At 37.4% G+C, this 22979-nt stretch overlaps 1 protein-coding gene across 1 annotated transcript; it reads left to right on the top strand.

Moving 5' to 3' along the window:
- The first annotated feature begins 20286 nt into the window (after positions 1 to 20286).
- On the top strand, positions 20287 to 22487 carry LOC135215800 (cuticle protein 16.5-like). The gene is made up of 2 exons (XM_064250752.1): positions 20287 to 20296; positions 22069 to 22487. Exons 1-2 carry the CDS (start codon positions 20287 to 20289, stop codon positions 22485 to 22487), a joined length of 429 nt encoding a protein of 142 aa, XP_064106822.1.
- Positions 22488 to 22979: the final 492 nt, after the last annotated feature.

The raw sequence follows: 22979 nt of genomic DNA, 5'->3' as shown, positions 1-22979 counted from the left end.
ACCATCCATAATAACTACTTAATAATGGACCCATTATGTATCATAATATCTACTCCAATACCTACTCGGCTATTGATCCGAGCATTTGCTCATCTAGTTAATAAATATCCAAATGGGAGTGACCACTTCTCAATTCATATAAAATTGGTTAAGAATCAGCCATCTGAGTCACCTCCTAAATTGAAGGTATATGAAGCAGACTGGAAGAAATTTAGTGAGTCTGCTCTCATGGAGAAGTATGTAAAATTATTTCCATCCATTTCAGAGGCATATAATTATTTTAATTGCACTAGTATCAACAGTGCAATTGCCTCTATTCCAACAACGAAAGGAAAGCCCTCTAGACCAGCAGTTCCTTGGTGGAACAAAACCTGGAATAGTAGGAGAAAGATCATTATAAAATGTTATAAAAAGTATTAGAGGAATGGAACCGCACAATGCCAAGTTATTTACCAACATGCTGTGGCCAAGCAAAATAAATATTTAACAAAGGCAAAAAGAGAGTCGCAGATGTGCTACATAAATGGCATTAGCTCAAAAACACCATACAAAACGATTTGGAAGAAAATTAAAGAACAAAATGCCAAGTTTGTCCCTGAACCTCTGCCTACTCTTAAAATGAACAGTGACCTAATTACCCAACCAGATAGGGTTGCAGAAAAATGAGAACATTTCTCGAGAATATTGAGTAGTGAGAACTATTCTCGAGAATTCCAAGACATTAGAAATCCTCTGACTTCTCTTGATTCAAGTGAAAATAATTTTGAACCATATAATGGAAAATTTACACTGCAGGAACTCAAAGATGCCTTGCAGAATACCAAAGCATCAGCTCCCGGTGAAGATAAAATACTGTATGAAATGCTGAACCATCTCAAAGAAATTTCTTCTAGACATAATAAACGAAATCTGGGAAACTGGTATTAATCCTAAGAGCTGGAAATTATCATTAATCATCCCTATGAAGAAACCAAACAAGAATCCTTATTTACCCAGTAGATACAGACCAATAGCTCGTACTAGTTGTTTTTCTAAGCTGATGGAAAAGATGATTAACAAACCAAATACAGCAAGGTTTTCCTTAAAAGAGCCAAACAGTAGGAGTTTTCTTTGATTTGGAAAAGGCATATGACACCACATGGTGCTTTGGTATCATAAAAAAGTTGTATAAGATGGGCATTAAAGATATCTTAAGGTAAGAGTAGGAAATTATGTATCACGACCGTTTTTACAAGAAGAGGGAGTTCCTCAGGGTAGTGTCTTTAGTGTCACCCTCTTTGCTGTTGCCATTAATGATGTATTAGTAAATATAACACCACCAGTAAAAGGCTCTTTATTTGTAGATGATCTGGCTCTGTACTGAGGATATGTTGCAGTTTCTACTAGCAGGTTCAAGCAAAGAGACGGCAATAAAGTAAGCAAGTGGGCTAATGAGGAGGGATTTAGATTTTCCGAATCAAAACCTGCCACTGTTCGGATCTGCGGGCGCCAAACTAAGGAAACTATTCCAACTCTGACTTAAATGGAACTATTTTACCTTATTTTACCTTACTCTACTGAAGGAAACTTTTTAGGAATGGTCTTTGATGAAAACCTCACTTGCAATAATCATATTGACCAGTCAAAAGTGAAAGTGAAGAGATCATTAAATATTTTAAAGGAAGTATCTAATTTTAATTGGGGTGCTGGTAAGAAATTGTTGTTAAAGCTTTAGAATACAGTATGTTTATCTAAGTTAGACTAAAGCTCCCAAATATATTCATTTGCTTCAAAGGCTAAACTTAAGTAATTGGACACTGCATAATATGGGGCTAAGGATCTCTACTGGAGCTCATAGAACTTCAGCCATTAAAAGTATCTATGTAGACTCCTATCAGCTACCACTGGGCCTAAGGAGACATGAGCTAGGTCTGAGATACACCATATGGCGGAAAAGCATCCTTCTTTGAGATCTTGAAACAGCGTGATTCAAGTCTTTTTAGATTTAGTGGATATTCAACATAATTTCAAATAAGATAGCTGGGTGAACTGGAGGAAAAAAATATAAAAACACAGAAGATGCTACAAGTGAGTCATCCTGCTAGCCCTCCTTGGTTTATTCCAGCAATTGATGTATGCACTAAAGAGATAGAGAAGAAAGGTCTATACTGATGGATCAAAATCAGAACTGAAGGAGTGGGTTGTGCAGCAATGTGTGAAAGGGGTCATAAAAAAGTTACCAAAGTCCATATTTGCTGCTGAAGCAACAGCCATAGTTTATGCTATAAATCTTGTATCTAATAACGAATTTAAATTCACAGTAATATATAGTGACTCAAGGAGTTTTTTTTAGAAGCTCTAAAGAAATTTAACCCACCCGTCTTTTAATTCAAAAGGCCCAGGAATGGATTTTTATCTTTCTGTTCGCCACAAATCAGTTAAGTTTTGGTGAGTTCCTGGGCACACTGGTATAGAAGGGAACGAACTGGCTGACAGTGAAGCAAAGGATGCTGCAAGATTTGATTTCTTAACTGATAAGGTGCCACATTTGGATACGCTTCTAGTTATTAGAAGGTACATCAGTAAGAAATGGCATCAGAGATGAACTTGTCCATTTTATCCACTTATAGGAAGTACTTAAAAATACGATATATGTCCGAAGTAATTGGAATTTCTCAGATGAATTCGTTCATAGAGATCTGGTAGATAGAATGTGAATTTCTGATTTTAGTACTATGTATCACAACGACAATATTTACTCGTTTTGCTTCATGAACGGGGATATATTGCATCATCGTAAGTGGTGAATGCAATTATTTTAGTTTTTACAAACTTATGTTTGTATTCCAAAGCGATTAAAGTTAGCTTACGTCAATGGCACTCAATGTTGCGACGGCTAAGGTAGGTTGAACAAATCTAGTTGCATCCGCAAGAGCGTTTTCTATGATGTGAGGAGGAGCCCTAGAACTTCGAGCGGGAAAGCGCAAGTCACTGGATACTGGCTAACGTAACGGATTTCACACTTTGATTACTTTGACGTTGACATGGATCGAATACTAGTTGCTGTTTACAAAGCTACTGTCTTTAAACATAAATCTTAATCAAGGTTAAAGTAGCATGTCAGCTCAAAGGTTTTCTGGCTACATGCTCCCATTACAAAGCAGTTCGTAGTAGCTTACAGCCCTACACGACTGCATTTCTTTGCCGCGAGCCTGAAAGGTCTCTCAACACATCAGCATTTTTTGCACGATATAAAACTTTAATTGCCTGTGCAATACATAGAGTTATTTGTGGTGATAAATATTTTTTCTTAACACAGTTTTTTTCGTGAATGATTTGTGGATGAAACCCGATTTTCAAAAGTAAAGTCTATATCAAGAGAGCGAGAATGACCGCACCCTGTGTCTAAAATTTTCCACGTCTTTTTACAATCTTTGAATGCTACGGCAAATGTCGAATGTAATCAAGATTAGGGTATGAATTTCTTAGAGAATTTCTTAGAGAATTAACTTGAATATTGTGATCCTTCACATTTTATCTAGCATAGTGCAGCACGATCTTGGCAGTCATATCATATCGCGCAAGCGTAGGCCTATCGATAGAGATACTTAATTCATTATATTTTCTTCTGCCTTTCCCGTGTCACAAGTCCGTCACCAGTACTATAATTATCTCTCTCTCTCTCTCTCTCTCTCTCTCTCTCTCTTCTCTCTCTCTCTCTCTCCACTTCTAAAATATACTTTAAAACTATATATATTACCACTCAATCTCCCAAAGAAAATATAATGAAATTAAGTAGTTATAAATAGGCCTAAGCTTTCACATGAGCAGATTTTGCTCCTCTCTCTCTCTCTCTCTCTCTCTCTCCACTTTTAAAACACATTTGAAAAAATATTATCACTCAATCTCTCAAAGTAAATATAATGAACTGAGTATCTCTATAGATAGCCCTATGCTTGCGCTCTCTCTCTCTCTCTCTCTCTCTCTCCCCACTTTTGAAACATTTGAAAAAATATTTTCACTTAATCTCTCAAAGTAAATATAATGAATTAAGTATCTCTATCGATAGGCCTATGCTTGTGCGCTCTCTCTCTATCGTCATAATATTCCATTCTTTACTGTATTGTTCCTCACGATTTCCACAAGCACTGCCTAAATTTTAAAACGTCTTTAATTACGTATGAATTTTACGTCAGTTTAGTGTCAAACATTACTTATAAATAAGGTTTCACAGTAGGTTTTAAAAATGGATGATCGATATTCTACCCTGAACTGTCGTTACCAAACCAACATTAACGAATAATATAGAGCCTGTTTCTACATTCAAGTATAAATGATTATAGGACCTCAACAGAATCTTTATGGTGTAAAGTTGATGGAAATCTAGAAAGCAACAAGCGCTATGATTTTAAAGCTCCGCCCCCTTTCAAGGGTTGCCAGGTGTGGCATTATGGAACAATATATGTCCGAAGATTTAAAAAAACTGTATCTTAAGTTTCCTTGCCGAGTGTACACAAATATTAGAAAAAGTGTTGAATTTTGGAATTCATGTTTTAATCGCATCATACGATTCGAGACCATCCTAACACGGTTAGGATTTGCCATACCCCGCTTCATGCATAGTTATATTTTAGAGGGAGCCAGTGCCCCAGTTTGTGCTCACTGTGATGGTGAGCTATCCGTTGAGCACTTTTTGGTGCACTGTCCTAGATTTAATCGTCTTAGGGTAAAGTACTTAATAGCTGGGAAGAATCTTTTAGAAATTTTAAATGATGGTGCTAAGGTAGATAACCTTATGAGTTATCTGAGAGAGTCTGGTGATTTTAATAAGATATGATTTCAGTTTATGTAGTAAAGATTTTAGTCATTTTTATTTCATAAAATATCTATTTTTACATATAAAATTTCTATATATTTTTTTATTTGTTTTATCATCATTCTTCATTTATTGCATTCATATGCGAACACTATTATCATTCAATTATTCATTATATCATACAAATTTATATATTTCATGTTCTAGGGCGATGAATAATCCTGATGAGTTCCGGCGCTTGGTCGCCAAGACCTGATTTTCATATTCAATCAATCAATCAATAGGAGTGTAAAATTATGATGGTTTGGAAAAAGGTATTAAAGTATATCTTGTTCCGTTTGAAACATTATTACAGAACCCAAGGTACTGGTTACAGTATTAATAGTTTAGAACTTAGAATTGTGAACACGCAGATACATTGAGATAGTAACGGTACTTATTCGCACATGAAAGCACTCTCAAGAAACAACCGATGTTGCCCAGAAGGGAACCACATTGTCTACGCGTCAGGTACAAGAAATTATGAAAGGATGAGGTTCTTTACAACAGTAATTAATTCGTAGCTGTGTTGTACACGCCCATGGACGGATCTAATACCTTCCTTTGCTTGATTAGTTTGTTTTTAAATAGCGCATTGGTTGTTGTGTCCAATGTCGCTACAAGTTGCTCTCAAGTCATCTTTTCATCTTTTTATCGTGCCATGTTCGCACATTCGTGTGCGAGACGTCTTGCAATAGTCCATGAGTATTGAGAGGATTGAAAGCGTCCACAGAAAGCCTTACAGTTAGTGAATATCAAAAGAGTTAAAATGAAATACCATTAGATAGAGCACATTAATGTAGGTGATTTGCACAGAAATGTTAGAATGAGACGAAGTTTGTATTACGGGAATTCATCCCTTATCTGGCAGCTGAAGGATGATTATGGCAGCGAATACTGTCTAAGGTTTCTGGGGTGAGCTAGTCTTCTTTCTTGGTGATATATATGTGTATATATATATATATATATATATATATATAATATATATATATATATATGTATATTAATATATATACTATATAACTAATATATATTAATTATATCTATATATATCATATATATATATATATAGATATATATATATATATATATATATATATATAATATATATATAGATATATATATATATATGATATATATATATATATAGATATATATATATATATCATATATGTGTGTGTGTGTGTGTGTGTGTGTGTGTATGTATGTATGATGTATATATATATATATATATGTCTATATATATATATATATATATATATATATATATATATATATATATATAGCAGCTGTTAAACTCTGTTGATTTCTTCGTTAGTCGCTTTCCACGTCGAACAGTGTGTTATGGCGCGTTTTATGTATGCATTTACCACAGATCATTTATATGCATCAGGGCATTCTCCTCTAGCGACTAACGAAGAAATCAACAGAGTTCAACAGCTGCTCACAAATAAGGGCTACCCAGATGACATGATCCAGCAAGTTGTCAAAAAGAGATTAGAGGCTTTCCATAACCCGACCCCGAGGGACAACACACAAGACAAAGACAAAGAAATAGTGATATACCATCAGATACCGTACAACACACACCACGAAGATGAAAGGAAAGCCATCCTTGGTATACTGCGAAGAGGAACCACCCCCCTAGCGCCATATAACAAAATAACAGCAAGGATTTACTGCAAACCAAACCTTACGGCCTCATTGGTAATGAAAAATAGTACGGCCCCATCGGCGGAGAAAGAGGTTAAATCTGATACAGTATACAAGTTTGTCTGTGCTGACGAGCAATGTCAGTCCCCCCAAAAATGCTATATCGGACACAACCACTACACTCAAACGTCGCATGCAGGCCCACAGAAACCAAGGAGCCATTCATCAGCACTTTGTGGATACCCACAATAAAAAACCATCCTTACAAGAACTTCTCACAAACACCAAAATAATACACAAGGAAGGCAACTACAATCGTTTATTGATATCAGAAGCAGTCAGCATCGCCATGCAACGCCCCAACCTTAACATCCAACGTGAGGCAGACCGATCCTTGCCCTCGTGTAGGAGGCAGCCCTTCAACCGCGTGGAACAAAATCACCACACGCGGACAGGAGCGCACACTGACATTCAGTGAATTATACATATATGTAATTAATATATATTTATGTGTAATGTGTATATAATAACTTACTTTCAACTTTTTGTATAATTTCTGTTGTTAACATATTTATTTATTTGTCTTATTTTATGTTTCACTATAGTCTTTTGTAAATACTTAAAACTAGGTATCTGGCAATTGTACTACCTTTCCGTCCTCATGACGTCACAAAACGCATGTAGGCTCATATTTGTATTTACGGGCTGCTCTGTGAGCAAGAGCCCGTGCTGACACAAGGTCAGCTAAATCAAAAACAACAAACAACATATTTGTATCAGTACGCTTGATAACGTCAATACGTATAGGTTGACGAAACAGCTGTCGCGTGTAAAAATACTGGAGTAAATGGAAGAACCCCATTATGTGTCCATTAGTAACCTGAACAATGAAGTAAAGAAAATAATTAGAAAATATGAAGCAATTTCAAAAAAGCTGGTTAACAGTGAGAAAGCCATTCTATTCAATGAATGTTGTAACCGTGAAAAATTGTGCCCTGAAGTATAATATATATATATATTTATATATATATATATATATATATATATATATATATATATATATATATGTGTGTGTGTGTGTGTGTGTGTGTGTGTGTGTGTGTATGTATGTATGTATATATATACACATATATAGTATATATAATATTATATATTTATATATATATATATATAACTAAACTGAACTTGCTGTGATTCATATCGATCGATGTTTACACATGCTTATTTATGCTTACATTTTCACTGGTTTTATATCGTGTGAAGAAATTATATTTTTGTTACATTTGCACTGTAGCTGATATTACATCTTTCCTTGTATTTCACATTTTAGCCTGTTTTCATTATTATGTTTCTGGGGACTGGTAGTATGTAACAAATTTCAATTCTGCCTCACACTTTCTTTTATTATATCCTGTCATTTTTTTTTTATACGATTTCGACATTTCTATGAGTCCTGGTTCCATCACTTCCCTATCTTTTTCCTTGGTACTTATTAAATCGGTTCTAACTGGCAATCCTCATTTGTCCTCGTATATTTTTTCCCAGCCGTTCCATTTCCCCCTCCCCTCCATTCCCCAGTAGGGTCATCCACCCCATTTCTTTTTCGTAGCTGAATGAACATTGCCCTTCTTACCCCTCCCCGTCCTTCCTCTCATAGATCAACCAAGTCATCCAGTCCCATCATTTTCTCAACGGCTGGCTGTCACTCATCCATGAATGATGCGATACAGCTTTGGTCGATTTTAATGATGTGCCACTCTATTTCTCAGTTTTTGGTCTTTATTACTTATTAGTCGGCGTGTCTGCCCTCATCAGTTCGACATGTGTTCTGCTAATTAATGGCATCTGCTTTTACCTCTCTTACGACTACTGCTGACGACTGGTTCGATTCTATTGATCGTTTTAGATCCGTTTCATTCTCTCTCTCTCTCTCTCACACACACACACGCACACACAAAGGCACTCATATACGCGTACGTTTTAGTTTTCAGAGATATAAACATATTAAGACGGCTGTTTGCCAGTTTGCTGTCATTATTATTCATTTTGATAATGAAGCGCTTTTACATTCGCATATTTAAACTCTATAAATCGTTGATAATGTCTGTTCAACCGTAATTATTATAATTTCATCACGGAATTAGTTTGTGATATAAAAGTGAAGCAAACATCATGAATATCAGATCCAGTTAGTGTGAGATGGACTTCATTCTAACATCTTGAGGTTCGGGAAAGTTTATGTCCTGATCCCGTTCGGAAAATCTGGCCCCTTCCCTCCCCTTCTTGGTACCTTTGTCATACATAGACCCTTATGACTTGTCTCCCTCGAAATCTTGTCATGTGTCTTGCTAACTTTTTTCTCCGTCTCCTCTCTTTTTTGTTTTTTTGTGTGTTGTGCTGCATTTATAAGGACATAAGAGCTGATAAGGTTATTTGTAATGAGCCTTTCGGCCTTAGTTCATAAGAGTGAATCTGGTAAGTGGACTGGTTTATTTACCTTTTTTTTATCATGTAAGGCTTGGCTGTATAGTGATATGGTAGGCATTGTAGTGTGGTAAATACCTGTTACCTACTTAACCAACCACGCGTAAGGCAACAGATGGGGTCTTTTATTCCCTTCACAAATCACCTCAGTCGACGGACAGCCCCGAGATGTCACATTGGGTGCTACCGCCTTACAAGCGGCCGCAGCCTCCCGTCCACCGCCCGCCTTCTCCGAGACCAAGACTGATTGCCTGGAGGAGCTGCTCTATTCATACTCATGTCTGCACACACAAATCGAGCATATACAGGGTTCATTTTTGTTTGCATTTATTTTATGTAAGGTTATGGAAATCATTGTAAAGTATTTCTCCATCGCTCCGTTCAGGAAGAATACAGTCTACCTGATATAACCCTAACGAGATGGATTTGCATCTTAAATGTCGCACAAACTACCGACTTTTGAATGTATTTGGAGACATGTGCTTTACCTAAATGGTCAACCTAAAATGTAACTATGTAGTCAGGGCTTTGATTTTTGCGAACTTTTTATTTTTTTGGCTTCTGATTGTGTGTGTATTTGTGTGTGTGTGTGAGTGAAATCATTCCGTTACGAACCACAATATGTAGTCCCAATGGTAGACCATCCATAACCGGGTTTAGGTAAATCATTCTATGGTTTGTTTTTGGTAGGCCTACAAGCCACAGGCCTAATTAAGCATATCGCCATAGTGTCACACGAACAGCCGTAGGTCTGGGAAAATTCTGTCCAGGTACATAAGCCTGTGACATGTAGGATACTATTAAAAGTGGGCCAGGGAAACAGGTCTTCGGAACTTTTCATTGCGGTTATAAATGAAATTAAGTTATTATATGTATATATATGGACACACACACACACCACACACATATATATTATATATATATATATATATATATATATATATAATGTATATAAAATGTATAATGTATAATATTCTGCATAAAGCTGCTTCCCCTGATGGATAGGGATATGGATAGGAGAACAGTCAACTCATAAGTCACTGCCACAGTCATACTTCACCTGCCAAAATGTGGCTGAGCCCCCTGTACAAAATTAGGTACCTCGTACACCAATACACAAGACACATCAGCCGAGCATTGAACCTTACGACAGTCAATGTATTATTATTATTATTGTTATTATTATATTACTGAAGTTCTGGTGCCAACCTTAAGCAATGGATAAATGCCAACCTGACCTTGATTCAGATTTTAAAAAAAGGCTGTACTTTAACAGGAAAAAATGTCTGAGGGCTTAGCTAAGGCCTACTTCAGAGAAAAGGAAAATGAATGTAACTCTAAGGGTTTTAGTTTGAAGTGAAATATATGTACATGAGAAATTGCGTGAATAACTTAAATAACACCTGAAGGGTGACAGGGACTCTTTAGGTCCGATAATCAATAGATAATTAAGCAAGGTTGATTGTAGATCAACTAAAACGTGGCCTGGCTTGACCGGACATGTGAATAAGACGTGAGCACGAAGATAAATAATGGTCACCGAGTTTACATGTTCCAAGAATCCAAATTCCACAGCGAGGCGCAAAGGGACACATTTGTAATGGATTGCATCACAAAATCAAGAGAAGTGCGGCAGACATGTGATTGGGGATCGAAGAAATCTTACACAAAGTACTGAATACGATCCCTCTCTTATTATGTTATGTTACAGTTCACTCACAGGGATATAGAATTCCCGAATACTTACACAAAGGGAATGTTACATTACTGGTTAATTAAAGAAGGATACCATGAATCTACAGTTACGTTACTTCCCGATAAATCACTGTTCATAGTGGGAATCTCACAAGATGATTGCTATAACTGGGAGCAAGCACAATGGACATATTTACAGCATTGTAAGTGACAATGGGGGATGCGTTACACTCTCACAAATTGTTGGACACGATCCTGGGACAATGGGAACAATGATCACACTAAAGAACAGAAATGGATACGACTGATTGCACGCAAACCACTGTTTTCACACATTAGCTTAGTAGATCAGGATCGACTTCTTCCAGTGGCGGCAACCGGAAAGGGGAAACAATATAGACCATATAGTTTCACACTTGGTGGCCGTCTCAATAGAGAGAAGCAAAGGGGGGGTGGGGGGAATGCCCAGGTGTTCAGTGCGTTAGCAAGGGCGGTTGGTGTAATTCTAAGGGCGAACCTTGTTGTTTTGATTGAGCTGGCCTTATGCCAGCACGGGCTCTTGCTCATAGAGCAGTCCATAATGGGTGAACCCTCATCTGCAACGGCCTCTTATTGTCTCGGTGAGAGTTCACGACTTTCCGACAGAGGGCAGGTGTGTACTAATCTTAATCCTTTGACCTCCTAGTGGTTATCCCATTCCAACATGTGCTTAACATGCTGTCCATTATGACTGCAGCCAGGTGGGCACGACTAAGATACCTATGGAGAGTAATGGCCTGCAGCAGTGCTTCAGATCTCTCAGAGATTGTGGAAGCTATTGTTGAGGTATTTCCACCTTTAAAATGGGTATCAGCCTCTGCTTGGACCAAGAAAATGCCTTGGGGCCAGCAACCTCGATGATTCCTATAAACTTACGGAGAAGCCAGAACTCTGCACCCTTTTTCCGCCATCCCCTCCCACTTACGAAAAGGGTCCAGCATGGAAGAAAGAATAACCTGCAAATGCGACATTATGAAACTTCCTATATGTATATACATATACGTATATATAATGTATACATATATATATATATATATATAGATATATATATATATATATATATATATATATATATATATATGTGTGTGTGTGTGTGTGTGTGTGTGTGTGTATATATATATTTATTTATTTATTTATTTATCGTTATGAACCCTTCTTGGCTTCATCAGGTTAAATCGTTAAATACAAAAAATAATATAAAAAAAGATCGGAACGGAGACAATCACTTAGATGATAAATACCGGACTGGTATGGTACTTTGAGGGGAGAGGTATTTTATCATCTATCCAGTATGGTTTCCGTAGAATGCACTCAACCACTGATGTTCTGGTCCATCTTGAGTCCATCCTAGCAGCATCATGTGACTACATTGTATTGACCTGTATTGATCATGGAAAGGCATATACACTGCTTTGAGGTATGGTGTAATTAAAACTATACATGAATCTGAGGATGATTGCCTTTGCTCATCTAGGTATTTTGTGTTGATTTTTCCAAGTCAGAGTAGGCGATTCCCTATCAGAGAAAATGCCGTAAGGAGGAATTCCCCAAGCTGAGTGTAACATTATTTCCATTGGCCATGAATAGGAAGTCCTCTTTTATCCCCCATGGTATTTCAGCCACTTGTTGTAGATTACCTGTCTATCATTCGATAGAAAAAATGACAATTGTTAAAATGAAACTTCAACTGGTAGTGGATAGACTTAATCAGTGGGCAGCTCTGAATAATTTTAAATTTCCCTCTAGTATAACTGTTTTAGTGCACTGCTGTCATATTCATAGAGTAATTCCAGACACAGTTATATACATCAAAGTCCAGGGAACCCCTGAGTACAAATAACTTTTGACAGAAGGATGATTTGGATTCCTCTTTTAAAAGACCTAAAAGTTGGGTGTCTGGATGCTTTGAGTATTTTGAAAGTATTGGCACGCACATGGAGTGCTGATTGCAAAATGCTTTTAAAATTTTAAAAAGCCTTCATCTTTTCGAAACTGAACTCTAGGTGTGAAATATAATCATCAACCTCACCAAGCCATTATAGCTTTTAGACTGTATATCATGGTGGAATTATATTGGCTACAGGTGCTTTTAGAAGCCTTGTAGTGTATGCTGGGAACTACCTTTAGACTTTCATCGTCCTCCCAAACTCTACCTGTAACGTGTATGTATGTATATAGGGTAAAACAGATTTTGAGTAATCATCATATTATCAGGGATGAGGTGCTTCCATTCCCCGCTAGGTTTTCCTTCTGTTACACATTTCAAACGTTTTTACTCAATTTCCCTTTAAATGCTGAATGACCTCATAGGTCCCAGCGCTTGGTATTTGACCTAAATTTTATATTTATCTCTATTCTATCTCATTTAAGTTACCCGAGATAACATTTACCATTGCTTTATTCGCACTAAAAGTTGGACAGAGGTGGAAACCCACACGGTTTTTATGGAACATGTTGAACAATATAAAAAAAAATCATCGTTTATATTTACTGGAAGCTTCAAATCTAGTGCTGTCGTTGGAAATGGAGCTTATACTGTAATTATAATATTTATTGTAAAAGTCCACTATATACCTGTCATGACGTCTATATTTACTAAACTATATGGAATTTTAACTACTATTGAGAGAATAACATCTTAATGAAGGAAATTTTACTATCTGTATTGACTCAAAGATGTTTTATAAGTCTAAGTGAGTTTAGTCCACTAATCCATTGGTTTTGAAAATTCAAGGTGGCTTTATTTAATGAAATGTAGAGGAATACATGTAAAATTTTGATGGGTCCAAGCACTTGTAGGAATGTCTGGTTATGAAAAGAAACTGCTTACAAGGAAATATAGATTTCTGTACGAAAACTTCTTACCAAATATTAGAATAGTTGCTAGGTGTATATGACAGGAACGCTGGAATACAGTTAGTGAAAAAGATAAAAACATTACAAGTGTCATATTTCTTGTAAGTATAGCAAAATGCCCAAAAAATGGGTGAGTGCAAGCTGCCGTTTAAAGAATGGGCATGCCCGCCTCACACATAAGGTTTTAGTAGTAAATGGAAATCAACCGTACAGGGATGACTGCTTGGTCCTTTTGCCTTTTGACTGTCAAAGATTTTCCAATTGAATGCCCCAGTCTTAGGCACCTAAGGAGAAGCCTTTTCTTAGAGGCCCGAGACGAGAATGCCCGTTACATTCTAGAGAATGCCCATTACATTCTAGCCAAAGTCCTCGGGGAAATTGTTTACGATGCCAGTAGCCTTTTTAGGTTTGTATCAGAAGCAGGTCTTCTGCAGAAGCTATAGATTTGATTTTTATAAACGTATTATCTAGTCATCAAGTCCATAAGTTTTATATAAATTTCCTCATTCTCAAAACATATCGGCGTTATCATATGACCTTAGTTGTCCTGTTGCCAGAGAACATTTGATCAGTTAATCAGTCTTTATGTCATGAAATGTATTAGGAAGGAACATAGACGCATATGGGTTGTACTTTAGAGGACATGAATGTTAACGATCCTCATGGGGTCACTGCAATTTTGAATCCAGTTCCCTTATCATTTCCTCAACATTTGGTTGTCCCAAGGACGAGCTTGAATTCTTTCGGATTTTTTTTTTCATTTTTTTGAGACGAATTCCATTAGCTATGCAAACGAGACATCTCAGTATACTTTAGACCACTTGTTTTTCAGTAATATTTGATTTTTTTTGTGGGACATAAATCTCTCTCTCTCTCTCTCTCTCTCTCTCTCTCTCTCTCTCTCTCTCTCTCTCTCACACACACACACACACAGTCTGTAAACCAGACCACTTTTTAGTGCGACCGAGTGCGATGGCTATCGACTCCACAAACTACTTGCTGATTCTGGATAGGATGTGCGCCTTGATAATTCGGAGAGAATGAGAATTTCTTGGCAGTGGCAGCCGCATGCCACACGTACTCCTTCAAGTACCACCCACCGTCTCCTCCCTGGCTAAGTGGAGGGACTAGTGAGTGTTTGTGCAGTGCGTATAAATTTTTCGCAATCTAGTCAGGTGACCTCCTTGGCCCTTCGTCTGTCATCCTTTGTTTCGTTTGGTGTTTGTATTTGAAAGATAATGCATATTTTATTGATCATTGCGGGGTATTTTTTATTTACTTTTTCTTTTTGGTGAATTTTTTATTTAAGAATTTTTAATATTATTATAATAATATAATATAATATAATTTTTTATCTTAAGAATTTATATATATATAGATATATATATAATATATATATATACATATATATATATGAATAATTTGATCACGAAATATATTGCTATGTATAAATAAATTGGGGCGATAGCTCTATAATTGCTAGGTCTAATGCTTATGCTTAATGACATTTACTGGAATCAGCAATTATTCAAATCACTAATAAAAAAAACTCAATCTTATTTTGGGATTGTACCATTTGGACCCATATATTTGTAAAATGTTTATGGAGGACCTTAAAATAAATGAATTAATTACTAATTAATTAGTCCTACATGCGTTTAATTATCATATATATTTTTTCCTCTCTCTCATGCTCGCCATATTTATATCCTATGTTCGTTTCTCACTTATTGTCTGAACACTTTTTTAAATTTCATGTTACTATATAAAGTGTATTGTTTTTCGAATTAATTTGCCTTTGGCCGGTGTGTTGACCGCACCGCTCTTAAATCCTTAATCTATCCTTCGGCATTTTACTACATTTGTATTGTCCGGTCATATATGCCTCTTTGTTTTCAAAATGTATTGTTTTCTGACTAAATTACCTGTGAGCAGGTGTGGGTGGATGCTTTTAAAATCTTTAATCTCACCCATGGGTGTTTTTTCGTTTCTTTAAAGTGAACTGGACTTTCGTCCATGGGTGTTTTTTCGTTTCTTTAAAGTGAACTGGACTTTCGTCCATGGGCGTTTTTTCGTTTCTTTAAAGTGAACTGGACTTTTGCTAATCCTGTAATGTCCATTTGTATATGCTTATCTGTACTATGTTTCTCTTTGTTCTGGTCAGTCTTGCCTTAAGTAAAGGGTCGTTAAGACCGAAAGATATCGGCAGTTCTCATTTTGTCATTTTCCTCCTTGGCATTACCTTTATATATATATATATATATATATATATATATAATATATATATATATTTATATATATATATATATATATATATATATATATATATATCTCCCCAGATGCTAAAGCCTTGCCGAGGATGGGCTGCTTAGGGTTCAGCAGCTGGGCTCTGATGCCTGGTGGGAACTGTTTTCCCGCTGGGCCTTGGTGCCCAGCTGTTGATCCAACTAAATAAGGTAGCCCTTTTCCTTTTACTAAAAACATTTCATCGCTTCCTCCCACTATTAGGTATGGATTTTATGTTGATGACTTTTGGCTTGGTTTTGGACATGATTTAGACCTATTCTTGGGATCTGAAGGAGGGTGAGGATGGATGGCATGCCACCTCCCCCATAGAACTCGAGTATCTAATGTGGTCGAACGAGGGTAAAGTTTATTGTCAAACCCTATCCTTAGTGCCAGGTCTGATCTCGACAGACATCATGACGCCTTTTCACTGGAGATAGGGTGTATATCTGGTAATTACCCCTAGGACAACCCTAATTAAAGGGATGACCCGTCCTCTAAGTGTGACTCCATGGTGGGTATGGGGAATATCTGGATGAATCAAGTTTTTACGCTGTATGGCAACCCCCCCTATTTCTGCTGATGACCCTATACTTTCCTCAAAGGACTTGGCAATGGAATCCCTCCAAAACTCTAGTATGACCACTTTAGAGCCATATGTACCAATCACTCTAGCTCAAAACAGAAGAACATTAAAAAAATAACAAATGAAGATATTTTTCCTCTTCCAGTGTGGTCTCAGTATATCACACTCACAATAAGTGAAGACGTAACCCCTCTAAGTGACTTGGTTATTTGGTTATATACCGGTCACTGAAGGAAATTCTTGGCTGTGACAATCCCCGATTCTCAGTTGAAAAAAACAAAATCATTGTAAAGACTAAGACTGAACAAGAATAAAAAAACCACTTGAAACTACAAAACTTGGAATTCACCATGCAAATGTTTCTGATGAGGCCCATTATAACACTAGAATTGGAACCACGTTGCTGGATAAACTTAGAATTGAAAATGACACCAATGAATCTGTATGTGAAAATAAAAGAAGTCCTGGAAGATCAAAAACATAATGTTAAATCAGTTATTGTTTATGAGAGAAAAAGTGTTAAAACTCGAAGAAGTCTGAAGATAGCTAAAATTATTTTTTTTTCACAGCAAACAATTCCAACATATATGAAAATAGGAAACAAAAGGATAGCAATTCAAGAAGAACATCCAAAACCTATGCAATGTCAGATTTGCTTGAAATTTGAACATACAGCAAAACGATGTAAGTCTTTGGGCTCGCCTAGATGCTTTGAATGTGGTTCCTTCGAGCATAGTGGTGATGAATGAAAGCACCAACCCTGAAAAATGCTTCAACTGTAAGGGTTCCCACCATGCTTATGTAAGGGAATGTGTGTAATTCAGATATTTCCAAGAAGCCCTTACCAGATCAAGAAAGTTTGGTATAACAGTTTAGGTGGCTAAGAAAGACATGAGAAAAGAATGAATGCAGTTTCCCTGCAAAACATTTGCTGATACACTCAAACACAAACACCAAAGCAAAATGATATCCAATGATGTCTCACAAGCTACCCAATCTTTTAACAACAGAAATGAAATAACTGTAGAAAAATCAGATAAAAACAATACCATGGAGATAAGTAATAAGTTCAAAGTACTGACCAGCCTTGCAGTAGATGATCATCTTGGTGAACAGAGATGAGATATTTCTGTTAACAAATGCCAAAAGAAGGATATCTCTGTTAACAAATGCCAAAAGGATATCTCTGTTAACAAATGCCAAAAGAAAGAAGAAAATATTTTTCTTCAAAGGATAATCCATGACAAAAACAAACTACAAAATACTGAAGAAATTGAGGAAATGCTAAGAGAACTAGATGGACCAACAGAGATAGGAAAGAGACCTAGAACACACAGTGAAACATCCTCACCTAAGAAAGAGAACAACCTTCATAGTCCAAATAGTAAATCTCTGAAAACTACCAGTTCAGAAGAAACCATTGTTTATACCACCAATAGTGAAGACCCTTCAGAAAACTATTCATCTGAAATAGTTTCACAGAAATCTAAGGAACCTACAAGAAAACCAAACATAAAACAATATAAGTCACTAGTACGAGACTATGCTATGCTACCAGATTATAGCAAAGGTAATTGAAGCAAAATTCCGTTGTACAGCAACAAAAATATTATCAAAATTTCCAATTCAAAAACTAAAGTGGACACAGTTCTCTCAGCTCAGGGTCGTAAGACTGAAGAAAATAAGTAAAATTCACTTCTAAAAATAATAAGGACACTCCGTTATTCATATTGCAATGGAACATTAGAAGCATTAACAAAAACAAGTCAGAGTTACTTAAAGTAATTGATGAATATAGCCCAATTTTTTATCTGTCTCAATGAAACATTTTTACCTATTTCCGCCAGTTTTACAAATAAATTTTACACCTCTTATCAACCTCACTCTGCTAATCGGCAAGGTAATATGATTCTCATTAGAAAAGGTGTACCTTTCACAATATATAAATGTCTTAGCAGGTCAGATTCAACTAGAGGAAATTATAACAATTTGCTCTGTTTATCCAAGTCCAAATTATAATATAGATTTAGAAAAGTTGAATGGCTTTGTCAAGAAGCTTCCCCAACCAATGTTATTTCTAGGAGATTTCAACGCAAGACATTTATCATGGCATGATGTAAAATCAAACCCCAGAGGCAACATCATACTTGATTTTGTTATAGATAATCAACTCCATTAGATAAAGACAAACCAACTCATTTTGATCAACGAACAAGAAGTTACTCTCACATAGATTTGCCATTGTGCTCACAAGATCTAGCAGACAAATATTTTTGGAACACTTAATAAATTTAATGTTAATAAAGCCAATTGGGAAGATTTTAGTGAATGCACGAAGAATGTTCCATTATAGGATAATAATTTGGTCATAGAAACTATTCTAGTTATGTTTTTAGTTCTGGTAATTGATGCTGCGGAGTCATATATACCATTTGTAGCACAAGTAAAGATAAAATGTATTCTTCAGGTAATTGATCTGATGGCTTTCACAGGCACGAGAATTCCATCTGCTTCCTTGAAGCCAAACAGAGTAGGGTCTAGTTTTGTCGGTTTATAAGGTGCCAACAAGGTCATCATGTTGTAGGTTGAGTAATATGCCCTCCGGATGTGCTGCTGTACTGCATGGCTAGTTGGGGGAAGTTGCTCCAAAGCTATACCTTTACTGTGATGGTACATATAGTCTTGAAGTCTATCCATTGTCCTGCAATTAGTGTTCTTTTTGATGATGTGTACGAGATACCCCTCACAGGATGTCACGATGGCCTCACTGCAGCCTGTACCATAATCAAAATCACTAAAGAACTCGGTAGGATCGACATTATTGAGAGCTGCATGTTTCGTTCCCACCTTGCTCGAGTAGTCGCAACCAGTTAACATATGGAGAAGTGGCAGCACATGGCATAACTTATCCCCGACTCTTGATGCTAAGGTGTGAACTGGAATGTATCTCGTAGGATCCCCAACACCAGCTCTGAGCCACATTTCACTTAGGCCATTAGAGTGAAGGACTTTCCAGTAGTGCATGACAAGTATGAAGACATCGGTGTCATTTGACAGGAGAATAAGTCGCCTTGCTCCGTTTTTTACTGCATACATTGCATGGGGGATTATGCGAGCATCATCCTCTACAATATCTTGACAAAGTTCTGGTATTTCTGCTGAACAGCCATCCTGGACCAACAGGCAGGCAACATCGTCTGAGTTCCCAGAAAAGCCACTGGCTACAACTTGGAGTTTGGAAGATTGCTTTATACAGCGCTTTATTGTGTGCTCATGAAGAAGAATCTGAAGTTTCAACTTATTACAGCTTGATGCCCAAAATCTGTCCATCTCAACTGGCAGTGGTGTGTTGTAGTTGATGATAATCATCTTGATGGGTGCTTTCACTCGACGACGCCTTCTCTCTGAGTCTTTGATTGATCCCTCAACATAGGAATCAAAGATCAAGTCTGATCTGTCAGCCCCTCGTCCGACTGCAGAGACATAATTAAGAAAATGGTCTCAGAAGTCTCCAAATGTCTTTAGGTCTTTTGTTTTTACCTTTTGAATATTTGCCATTACATCAACTAAACATACTGTCTGCATTTTTGAGTCCTTCGCTAGCTCTCTTCCATGATTCTTTTTAAGTTTAGCTTCTAGTTCCTGTACCAGTGAACTCTTCACAGGTTTGGTCATCAGTCCTTCTTGATCAAACAAATAGGACAAGGTGGACAAATCACACTGCAGCAGCTCTTCCATTGTTCGTCCACGGACACGAGCAATCTCAATCGATCATTTCATCAGATAGTCTCACTTGTTTTTTTTCCTGAGGATTTTCCTTTGATGTCTTTTTCTGACTTATGGAAGCTGAGGAATGTCTTCAGGTTGGTTCTGTCCCCCTAGATGCTGACTCCTAGGCGTGGGTAGGGGGCTTAGGGACCAGCAGCTGGGCTGTGATGCCTGGTGGGTTGCTTTCTCACTGGTCCTTGGGGCCCAGCTGCTGATCCAACTAAATTAGTCAGAACTTTTCCATCTTTCTGCAATTTTTTCATTCTTACTACATTTCTTACTAGCATTTTAGATTGAATGTTGGAATTTTCCACCTTTGCTGAAATTTACTGGACCTGTTAAACAGAAAAGATATCATAGCTGGAACTGGGTTTTATATCTGAAGCTAAATAGTGGGAACCGTGGCAGGGCCATCTACTGCCTGATAATGTTCGGACCTGAGTGATATCAGGCGGAACTATTTTGCGGGGCTGGACCACAGATTCCAGGGGGGTCTAGTTTTGTGGATGGGACTCTCGGCATTCTGTCCAGTTTGCCCATAATGTGATTAGGGTGGGGATGACTGTATTCTTGTAATACTCTCAGTCCTATCAAGTGGGTTTGGCTTACACTTGGGCCACTCTAATCATGTTGTGCCATTCCCTGTGGGGTAGGGTAGGGACACAGACATTTGGGAGTCAGTTCTCACTTGTTCCATTTGTGGAAGAATAAACTGCATGAAAGGCATATATCTCTTTAAGGTTTTCAGGTTTGTTTTTTATTTTTTATTTTTATCTTTTTACTTTTTCTTTACCTATACCTTTATGAAATCAAAAAATAAAGATACAAGTACCCCTGGGCCCTTTGATGGTGGTGAATCGGCACAGTTAATGACTGCAGGAACCTACCCTGACAACCTTCCTCTGGAAAATTCTAAAAAACCTTCCAGTGTAATTACACTGAAACCCTATGCTCCAGTACAGAGTAAAGGGAAATTGAGCAGTAATATATGTAAAATTGGAACGGGAATATTTGAAAAATCTTATGACAAATATTTAACTTTAAATCTGGCAGAAGCTAGTTATGATATTTTTTATGTATATCGAGATATTGTGAAGTTGTGGCTGAGAGCCTAAGATTTCTTATGAAGGTAGAGGAAAGCTGACAGTGGAATCTACCTCAGCCAAAGAAACTGAAAAACTGAAAATATTATCACCCCTTGGAGGAGTCAAAGTACAATGTGCAGTACATGCTTTTTGGAATACTCCAAGGGAATGAATATATGCTCCCCAACTGATGAAGAACTCTGAAGAAAAATTTGTAGAGGAATTAAAAGATCAAGGTGTAATACAAGTTGAGCGAATACAGAAAAATGTAAATGGAGTTTTTGTACCACTTCCCAACTTAATTATTACATTTAATTCTACTCGATTGCCCACTATAGTAAAAGCAGCCTGTTACGATTTAAGATTAAACAGTATATCCCAAGACCAAGATGTTTCCACATTGTCAAGAGTTTGGACATATGTTAGGGTCCTGTAGACAGAAACTGCAAGGCAAGCCTGCCAGTTGTGTCAAATGCAGTGAACCGGAGCATGGCATATGTAATAAACAAGCCAGATGTATACAATGTGGAGACGATCATCCATCGTCTTCACTTAATTGTGATGTATACATCATGGAAAAAGAAAGTCAAACTTCAAGGGTAACAGAACGTATCACATTTAGGGAGGCAAACGAGAGAGTATTGAATCATTACGTTAGACCAGGAATATCCTTTTCCAGTGTTGCTGCTAACCGAAAAAGAAATATGAATTTAAATTTAAATGTCACCAAGGATAATTTAAATAAAAAACTGGTGACGACCCATAATCGTGCCTCTTTGGAGGCAGCGCCAATTGTTGCTGGCGCACCTTCCTCTTCGGAGGCTGCACCAGTGATTGCTGGTGCTCCTGCCTCTCCGGAGCTGCACCAGTAATTTCTGGTGCTCCTGCCTCTTCGGAGGCCGCGCCAGTGATTTCTGGTGCTCCTGCCTCTTCGGAGGCGGTGCCAGTTGATTCTGGCACTCCCACCTCTTTGAAGGCAGTGCCAGTGGTTTCTGGCACCCTTGCTTCCATGGAAGCAGAACCAGTGATTTCTGGTAGTCCTGCCACTGTGGAGGCTGTGTCGGGTATACCTGGCACTCCTGCCTCTCTGGAGGCTGTACCAGCTGTAAGTGCTTTGGAGGATGCACCAATGTCCAATCCTCACACCCATCTTCAGGCGACACCAGCTTTGTCTGCTGTTCCTGAGATAATAACCCTCTAAAAAGGAAGGCAGCCTTAAACAATCAGTCTCCTTCCGGGAAAAAAGAGCAAGGTTGTAAGATGAAAGCTCTTAAATGGGGCTCTAATGTAACAGCCTCTAAAGGAAAGTAAAATTCATTAATTTTCTCCAGTGGAACTGTCAGGGATTAAGAGCTAAATGGGAAGAACTAAGGCTGCTCATATCAGAGGTGTCTCCTGTTTGTATATCTCTGCAGGAGACCATGATTGGTAATAATATGTGCCCCAGCCCAGGAGAGTATACATCCTATCACTCATAATTTAAATATTGGAAGCCATGGTGGTGTCGTTTTGTATGTTTGAAATGACACCCTACAAAATCTTGTTAGTATTCAATCGGCATTGCAAGTGATAGGGATGCAGATCCATTTGCAAAAAAAATATACAATATGCTCTCTCTATCTACCACCTAACGAAGTCTTCCCCATCAATGAATTTTCCCCCTAGATGCTGACCCCTTGACGTGGGTAGGGGC

This window comes from Macrobrachium nipponense, chromosome 5 (genome assembly GCF_015104395.2).
Source record: "Macrobrachium nipponense isolate FS-2020 chromosome 5, ASM1510439v2, whole genome shotgun sequence".
In the NCBI taxonomy this organism is placed as follows: Eukaryota; Metazoa; Arthropoda; class Malacostraca; order Decapoda; family Palaemonidae; genus Macrobrachium; species Macrobrachium nipponense.
The sequence above is the reverse complement of the archived record's forward strand: the minus strand, read 5'-3'. Positions and strand labels throughout refer to the sequence as shown.